Raw genomic sequence first — 10222 nt, forward strand, 5'->3', positions numbered from 1 at the left:
TGCTGTTTTCCGACCAATTTTTTTTTTTTTTTGGGGGGGGGGGGGGGGAGGGGGCAAAAATTTATCAATCTTTCGTGATTTTTTTCCTTAACAATAGAAAAGGATACACCAGTTATTAACTCGACAATGTGCCTTGTCTTAAAAACTTATCTTTTGGATATTATTTGAAAAACAAACTGAGGAACTTTACTCTCGCGCGTGGCTTTTGTGTCTCTCTGTTATCGAAATGCCATCTGTTATCGAAGTATCCGCATTCCCAGGGTAAATTTGGGAATTTTAGCATTTTTGCTGACTTTAGATAAGCACAATTTCCCGGTACTTTAAAAGAAAGGAAACAATCGCTGTTTTTTTACCTTTTACTGTTGCATTTTAAGATTTCGATTATTGTGTCTATGGAATAAATTGGAACACTTGCATTCAGGCCACAATTAAAATATTGTTGGTTTGCCCTTTACCGACCCTAAATTTTACAGGTGGGTAGGTAGGTAGGAAAATTATTTTATTTTATTTGAGAAATTATGTTTTTAATACACTAATAGTCTATGAATATTTAAAACACTTTTATTAAAGCACTGTTGCAGTGTACGAAGCCCTATGTAGCTTAACATTATCTTGTTTGCTGTTTCTTGCATATATTAATATCAAATGCATGCTTGTGTGTTATTACATCAAATATTTGTTCATTATGATTTTAATTGCTCAAATGCATTTGTAATTATTTAACAGCCAGACAGCTTTTATTTTTAACTTAAACCTTTCCCTTAAATTGGGCTTAATTAGCATGCAACAAGCATTGAAGGAGTGTAGAAAGACAGCCCAAAGCCTTTAATGGAAAAATTCAGACGTGGCGAAAGACCATCACATTTTACAGGCCAGACTTGCCTACCAGGAGAAACAATTCACAGGCCTGTTGAAGTTTTTACAGGCCTCAATTTTAAGTGTTTGACCGGTTAGTGCATAGTCTCAGCATGGAAAAGTAAATTCATAAAAGTGCAAACTGAACATTATTATAAAGCATTATTTCTTCTTGAATGCTCTGAGCTTTTATGAGTACATACGTACAGCTCAGAGGGTCAATAGCTGGGAGTTGTATTATTGCAACTAACATAAGCATGAAAACTTGATTTGGGGAAATAAATTCTGGATCTGGATAGGTACGTTGCAGGACCTTTCGGTGTAGGCGCAACGGGGGAGAGGGTGGTTAGTCCCACTGTAGGACAGTGGGTGTTAGTTTCAGTTTGTGGATATACTAACGCTTTAAACATATATACTTGAGTGTTGTCGATGTATTTAGCTAAGAGACATTAATAATAAATTAAATAAGTTTACCTTTACATATCCATTTCACTAACATGCCATTACAGTAAACTGTTCAGTGTGGCAAACATAATAAAGCAGAATATGCACATGAATCTGATTAAACACAGATCCACTTGCATATAAATCAAATCATGTTTGTCTTTTATTTTGCATTTTCGACAAAAAAAATCCTGTAACTGTAAGATGTATTTTTCTTTGCGAGTAGACTGCATTCCAATTTTCAAACACTTTATCACTTGTTCTGTGACATTCAGTTCATACATTTGCAAAAAAAAGAGAGTTTTATTTGTATCTAAAACCTATGCTCGATCGTAGAATGACACGCTCTTTTCATTAATCGATACTAATTATATGATGTCCGTCGTAAATTCGATAGTTATTTGTTCTCGCTGAGCATCGTTATTTCTTTTAATTGTCGGTCATCTTGGATCACGTTAACAACATGTGTACAACGAACGTAAACTCGTATATGTCCGACTACTTTCGCGAACCAATGGTTAAGTATGATGTCGTTCGGCCATTTTCACGGAACACCGCCGATCGCGATGCTGGTTATAGACGCTTGCATTACTGTCTATTCTGGGGCGTATGAAATTCCAACCATCGGAGCGACCTAGATCGGTCAGGGGCGATAATAATAGACAGGGATATAAATACGCGCATGAATAAATATTGCTTTCGGCTCTTTTGTCATCGTCGAAAAAAACGAAAATAAAAAAAATAAGTTTTCAGAAATCGCAATAAAAATTTTTGGGTCGGGGGGTAAAAAGTGGGTCGGTCGGTAAAGGGCAAACAAACTCAATTTTAATTTAGGCCTCAATTAGCTCGGCCTTCCGAAATAGCAGAAATGATATGAAAACATACTCCATACCTTAACATGTGTTTTTAACACAGTGATAAGTCATTAAAATGTTAAAAACTATTTAAGCTTGAAGCAGATTGAGTCCATACCAAATAAGATTAAGCGTTATTATGATTTCCTAGAGGTTCAAAACGATAGTCACATTGACATGAGATATATGTACAATGCTAAAACAAATCTTGGCTAGCCTACACTCTTGAGAATCATGCATTAAATATTAGAAGAAAGGTCATCAAATATGTTCTAAACTAATACACACTTACCATCATTGGGTATTTCTCTTCAACATCTGTGGTTACGTTTAACGAAAAAGGTTGACTTAATTCACTTGATATAAGGAGACGATTTATTTCATAAATATATATTGCGGATAATTCTACAGATACGCGGTGTATTACGAGTGTCAGTTTCTTTCCTGTAATAACTTCTTTGTCTCTTGAAAAGGTCTGTACTTGTGATTCTCGTTTGTTATCTTAATAGCCTCTTTTTTAATGGGAAAAGGCCAAACTACATGAACTGTTAGATTATAGTGGATTTAATTTTAAACAGATTTGATATTGAATTCACTGTTTGAAAACCGTGATGCTAGTCAAATGCACAACTTAAATTAAATGTTAACATACAAACTATTATAGTTTCTTTTAACCGCAATTGTTTAGGTCATGCAGTTTTTGTCTTGATTAACTTCTTAGTGGTTTTTACGGTTAAACAAGTCCATGATCAAACCGGTTCTAATTAAACGAAATGCTGTAAACAAACGTTGTGGTTAACCAACAAGGATTTAGGTCAGCCTTTTACCCAAATTAGAATAAGAACAGGTGTGAAGTCGCGCATAGCGTAGGTGTGTATTGAATAGGTCATGACCAAATCCCACGAATCTCCTAAGGAGTAGTTTAACGAAGTTGCAATTTGCGTATACCAATACATTGTTCGAAATGAAATCAAATTATTATTATTTCCAAAAACTACCAATATAAACAGTATAATCAAAGTCGTATTGGCTGTATTTACTGAATCAGAACAGCTTAATGTTAAAGATATTATATAAAAAAATAATATTATATTTTAGAAAAAGTAAATACTTTAGCTTTTTTTTTTAAATTGCACATGCCGGGTAAATTAGTTGTGGGTCTTAGTGAGCATGGTAAGTGTATGGTACATTTTCACACTAATTTTGTCTTAAAGACTTGTGATTGTTACCTAAAATAAGAACATATGAAGCCTAGTTATTTATTTTCTAGGAAACTTCGAACCGCTTTCAAAACGATCTATATTTTTTCCGCCTTACGTTTAAGAATGCTAATTTGATATGTTTCGGGTATTTCAGTCAACTACTGCTGACAAGGATTGCTGGGGGAAAATGAGTGGCGTTCAAACTACTGTTCGCAACAATCGTACGGCGGGTAGCTGTCGCTTAGAGAAACACTACGTCATGTAACTCTTTCAGTGCTGGAACCGAATTTTGAAGGCCTTTGCACACAGTTTGGATCCAGGATCCAAACTGTTTGCTATTCGTATAGTATTCTTTGAAAAAAAATCGAAGAAAATGCTAATTTTAGAAATTCAGCAGACGACATTTTAGCAGACGACAAATTTCCCAGCATTTACATAAGAAGCGTCCCCTCACAACACAAGACCACACCAAAATTGAAAATCTTCCAGTTACAACTAAACACTGCAGCTATACTTGAAAATTCGTGCAATCTTTCGCGAGTCAATTAAGTTAATAGAGACCACCCAAATATGAAGTCTGAATTAACATATTTCGGACGGTTACCCTGTCTTAGATGTACTAAAAATTTGAAATTCCCATTTTTCACTTCCACAACCACGTCGAATAGTTTTAACTGATGTTTGTACTTTTTTGTATTAATTCAACTATACATAAAACATCTATCCAAACTAACCATTATTCTAGCGACATTTACGGGCAGCATTTTACAGTCAGCATTTTATGTTTCATACATTTAGTTGGTTTGATTTTCATTTATCTGAATGAAAACGTCTCTTTACATCGCGATTACTAGGTTCGCGCAGAGGAATTAATGACATTTAGAAAAACATGAAAAAATTGATACAAAGTGTCAAACATGGCTGATTTTGCTTGATTTTTTTTACGTTAAATCACAAACTTACAATCAGCATATATATAGAGTATATTTGTTGGATCCGGTGGATTAGCGATTTTAATTCACGAGTGATCATAGAAAATATATATTCTCTATGATCACGAGTTATTTAAAATCGATAATCCACCGAATCCAACAAATTTTCTTTTTATTAAATGCATTTTTCACAGTTTATATACATTGTTAAAGGGTTTAACTAAAGAATTTTGCTGGGATAATGACGTCATTTCGTCAAAAAATGACGTCATTTCACAGTAAACAATGAAAATTATCGATAATTCTCACTGATAATTTTCGTTGTTTGAAACAGTGAAATTATCAGTTTTAATTCACTGATATTTCTCTATAAACCACCGGAAAGCATTAAATAAATATATATACATTCGCGTTTATAAGTATTCATCAAACGTACATAGCCAGTATTAAATGCATTAAGAACGAAACAGTTTTAAGTGAAAAAAACACACATACTGGTCATGTACGTAATTCCGGCCACTTTTGGGACTATTTAAGAAAACTCTTTAGTGTTAGGCAACTGCTTGAAACTAAACTTCACATATATAATCCTGGGTTCAAAACTCACCTAGCATGAAAATTTAAATAGAATTAGATCGGTGAATGTTACTTAATGAACAGAAAATGATGACATGTAAACTATCCTTTTTCGTAGGTTAAATGTACCTAAAAAATCGGCCACTTTTCAGTTTGATCTGCAGATAAAATTACAAAGCAATATCTTTAGACAATTGTCCTCAATTTCTGAGTATTAATCAATGTTTATACTATTAAAATTGTTGACTTGAAATTTAAAATAAATGCGAAATTATTATACCAGTTACTCCCCCTACCTATTGTAATAAATATAAACAATGGGAAACTGCTATTTCAATAAAAATATTTGTTTTTTAATGGGTTTAATCAATTTTTTCAAACAAAGCTAAAAAAGTGAACACATTTTGTTTAAAAAGTTTACTTCAGTGTTGATTATTAGTAAACGCTTACATATAATTTTAAACATGTAATCTAGTAATATTCTTATCAAGGGAGGTAATTCATTTATTAAAAATTTATATTTATGTTCTGATTTATATGTTTTGAATATATTTTTTTGTACAATTAATCGGTAAAACTTTATTTAAAGTTTATTAGATAAAATAAAAATAATTTTGTCAAATATATTTGTTTCTTATATGAATATAATTGTTGCAACTAATCATGACATCACTTTCCCCACGAGCCAAATATTTCCTGCTATACTAGTGACATTTTAACACAAAAGTTTACAGTGATATGGTTCTTACATTTCCAAAATATTGAGAGTAGGGATGGTTTTCATGTTGATTTTTCTAAATAAAAACAAAATATGTGCGTTAAGATCATGAAAATGATTTTACACAGGTGGCCGATTTTTTACGTACAGGCCGGAATTACGTACATGACCAGTAAACGTTCATTACAACAAAAAAGTAGTTGAATTCTATGGGCGTCTTTTAGCGAAATAAACTGGTTTGAAGATTCTACACCTTTTTTATATGTATTTGTGCGTACGAAATGTTAGAATGGTCAATAGTAATGGGATAACAATATGAACAATAAACAGCTGAATGCCACGTGTCCTTTCTTGATGTCAAAGGCCGCACGCTCGTGGCCGGGTTCAAGTGGATATTGCACAACCTATTTGTTAATAATCCGAGAGCCAGAGAAAGGCGGACGTGTGTCTGCCCACGACTTCCGTCCGGAAGAATTTTCATTACTTGCACACACACAATACATGTTTCCAAAATCTTTCTTGCATGAAGTCACTAAGTCGAGTTGTAAAGTACCGTCTTACGCTGGATGCTTTAAACAAATCGGTTTTATTAAAAAAAATCACTTAAATTTGCAAAACATTTCAATGTGTTTTCATTAAATATTATAAATGATTACCGTTTCAAGTATTTGTTTCTTACTGTGGATTGTATATACATTTTCATAGATAAATAATGATATATTTTGATGTTTTTTTTTTATTATTGATGCTTTAATAATCCGTCCTCTGCTAGAATACATATTTCAGTGCAAAATAACTGCAACATAAGAATACGTCTCTACAGTTTTATATATATCAACAAGAGCTGTCACCATAGGATGACATATGCCCCTGAAAAACGTTTTTTCGAAACCTAAACGCAGATTTCGAAACCTTAACGAGGACCCTTAGTTCAAGGTCAAGTTCAAAGGGATAAAATGTGTGCGTATGGAAAGGCCTTGTCCATATACACATGTATACCAAATAAAAGGTTACATCTGAAGCGACATAGAAATTATGAGCATTTTTCGAAACCTAAACGCAAAGTGTGACGAACAGACGGACAGACGGACGGAAATGCGATCACTATATGCCGACCTTCGGGGGCATAAAAGTTATTGTTTGCCACAATGCCTTAACTATAAACGCTTATACGAAAAGAAACATTCAAGTTTGGCTTTCCAAAAGCTGAATCATCTTACATGGGAAATAAATCCAAACCGGACATATGTCAAGCAAGAACTTTTACCTTATTGACGGTTAATGCCAAGAAAAAAACACATTTACATGTATAATTATATGTGCTTCAACGGATACACATATATACGTATTGCGTTAAACGTACGCGAGCCATCGCTTTTTAAAGGCACATGTATTTAAATAGGAAATAATGTATAGGCGACATGTTTAAATCTTCAAAAATACCCTTGACCGGACCATGGTACGCATTAAAGACGCATTTTACAGGATGCATGCTTTCAACATTGCCTTACGGTAAGTGTGTCTGTGTACAGAGCGGTAGACCGATGGTTTGAGTCCCACATGTGTCTCGTTCTGACACGGCCGTTTGCCTATCCAGCTGCTAGTTCAATCGAGAATACATATGTGTCTCGTTCTGAGAAAACTGGGCATAATGCATGTGCGTAAAGTGTCGTCCCAGATTGGCCTGTGCAGTCCGCACAGGCTAATCAGGGACGACACCTTCCGCTTAAACTATATTTTCGGTAAAAGGGACTTCCTTTAAACGAAAAATACCATTAAAGCGGAAAGTGTCGTCCCTGATTAGCCTGTGCGGACTGCACAGGCTAATCTGGTACGACACTTTACGCACATGCATTTTGCCCAATTTATGCAGAACAAGACACATATCGAGTTCCTGTAAAACACCCGGTATTGAGGATACAGGGTACAGGATCACGTGACTTTGTGGAAACCGATAAGAGGTGCTTTTTGAAAACAATTTTTCTTAATAATTTCAAATAGTGCATAAAAGACAGATTTTAATGCTGCTTATGGCAGTGTGGAATACATCAGAATTACATTATTTAATAAGCATGTGTTCTTGTTCAAACATTCTATGTGTACTGCATTCATGTATACGATTATGCTTTACGCAACGTTAAATTTTGCTACCGATTTTAGACGTATTCGACGATTATTCTTTAACATTATGATATCGGCACAAACTGCAGAAAAACTGTCTTTTATGCACTAAAGACTTTTTGTAAATAAATTTCTATAACTTGAGATATTTGAAAAAAAGAAGTTCTTACCTGTGTTTACATTCTGTCCAGCTCGTGTGTAAACCCCTGAAAACTCCGTTGATTCTGCACCATAAATAGGAATCGGAAGTAAATATTTAAAATGGTTAAGGTGTTCATTAGTCAAAACTGACAGACATTTCATCGCGAAAAGTAACAGTATACTAAACATACACTTTTATTGGAATGTACATGTGTGATCAAGTTTCATTTGAACTTTGCAACTAGACGGTATACAGCAGATAATGCGTTGTTAGAACGAAACACAGGCACAATTGTTCTGTGCTGTTCCTCTTAGGAGTGCGATATTTTGGCCATTACTAATTGCGCAACTCTTGAACCCTTCTCTAAAGTGGACCCGCAATTGTTAATCTATACTTCACACTAAATAGCGTACAATTGTCTTCAACTACTTACTAGGAAGTGTTGATATATATAATGCAAAAAAAAACAGGATCTAACGCGAAAACGTGTATTTATAACACATGAATTAAGTGTACCACTTGAAGAGTATGTGAACGAGAATACTGTGAGTGTGCGGGCAGAAGGGGATAATTATGAAATTAACATATTTAAGATACTTTTTCACCGTTCGAAAAAATGAGGTTTACAAAAACAACAATATAATCAAGCAAGCAAAATAGTATTCCTGCATAATAAAGAAATTAAATTTATATTTTCCTTTTTTTAGGATAACCGCCAATAATTTCATGAAAGCTGTGAAAGATTGATCAAAATTGGCCAACCGGATCGAGGTCATGTTCAATGAATGATAGGCCCTGCTATGAGTCCTCCAATTGGTTGTTCACTACACTGTTGCCTCTGCATCTCCATACTGATAGTCGTGATCACAGGGGCCAGTAAAATCAAAGTACTGGCAGTACTGGTGTGACGATGCTTTTGAAGAGGATGGATATAAAACATCAATTTAAGTTTATCTATATCACCACAATTGTGTATGTTGATACGAACTTTTGGGTACGATTAAAAATTTGGGTACGAAAATTTTGGGTACGAAACAAAATTTGGTACGAAAAAAATTTGCGTACGAAACATTTGTGGTACGAAAAAAAGTTTAGGGGTACGGGGAAGTAGTACCCGTGGGTAACTTGACCCATTGAGCGAAACTGGGAGGCGGGTCACATTCTTGTTCATTAAGTATGGCAATACCTTCATGATGATTCTCGAAAGTAGGTATGAGCACATAGCCGGACCATGTGAGCTCAATCGTATGAGCACTTGACTAACCGAGTTCGCCCACGAACATATGGATAGGTTAACTAATAGCGAAATGACCTTATACATGTATATGCTGAAATCTAACAATCGAACGAAATATTAAACATGGTATGTACACTTAGGTGGTTGTGTAATTTCTGTTAGAATATCGTATTCAACATGTAAATTTTAAATGATTGTGCCCGCACTTGAGTTTGTTGCCTTGTTTGAGTCTATACGCGCCTAGGCTGCACCCAGTGTGTGTATTTGTGTTTTTCCAAGGTAATGAGTTACCTCCGCGCTGAGGCTGCATAATGTTGGGACCCGGAGTGTGTCCAGCACTCCTACCTAATAAGATTAGATTGACGACAGTTGGGACGAATTTTGAATGATAGCTGCAATTTCCAGCTATTTGTTTTGTACTGAAATACTTTTTTATTTTTTATATGGTCAAATGCTGCGCGGGGGGGGGGATGAGATTATCCGGAAAAAAACACCTATCCGGAATGGTGACCACAAAACATACAAAATATAACATTGCGCCGGGAGCGGTAATCGAACCGGTGTCGTGAAGGTGAAAAAGCGAACGTCCTTACCACTGCGCTAGCGGGACGGACAATTACGCCAAGAAATGTTGTTTTATCTATATATATCATAGCAGTGCAGCGTTTACAATTTGCAGGTTCGAAATCGTTCGCATTCTTTAGTTTTGTGATCACGTAAAAAGTTAATTTTAAATGTTTTTATTCGCAATTTATTTACTAAATCGAGAACAAATATCAAACAAAATAGAGAAAATATATAGTTGTTTCATTGGTCCATAAAAATAAAATGGATGTAAAATTCCTAATTTGAAATTAACGTTCTGATACACTTATTGAATCTGTTTCCCAGGACATGCTGTTCTATTAATATTTTCCTTTATCAACACGAACGACAACTCTGCTAGGAGAATGTTATCAATGAAAATCAACGAGCAATCTCCTACGCAGTGGCGAATGCCAAGGGAAGTAACTGAAAAATCGAGTTATCTCAATCGGACTGGCTCGGTCTTTTACATAGGTCGCCATTGTGAAGAATTTTTTTTACTGGTTATCAAACCTTGGACGCTGCTGTTCCAGCATCGTCAAAAATGCGAAGTGTA

The 10222-nt window shown here is 34.8% G+C and overlaps 1 protein-coding gene across 1 annotated transcript in view; it reads right to left on the reverse strand.

Annotated features, from left to right (window-relative positions):
- LOC127857153 (solute carrier organic anion transporter family member 4C1-like) overlaps positions 1-8038 on the reverse strand; it is a 62768-nt gene extending 54730 nt beyond the window's left edge. The window contains exon 1 of the mRNA XM_052393550.1: positions 7883-8038. Coding sequence (XP_052249510.1) covers positions 7883-8032 — 150 coding nt within the window. The 5' untranslated portion in view covers positions 8033-8038. The remainder of the gene's footprint in view (positions 1-7882) is intronic.
- Positions 8039-10222: the final 2184 nt, after the last annotated feature.

The sequence above is a fragment of the Dreissena polymorpha genome, chromosome 14 (genome assembly GCF_020536995.1).
Source record: "Dreissena polymorpha isolate Duluth1 chromosome 14, UMN_Dpol_1.0, whole genome shotgun sequence".
NCBI lineage: Eukaryota > Metazoa > Mollusca > Bivalvia > Myida > Dreissenidae > Dreissena > Dreissena polymorpha.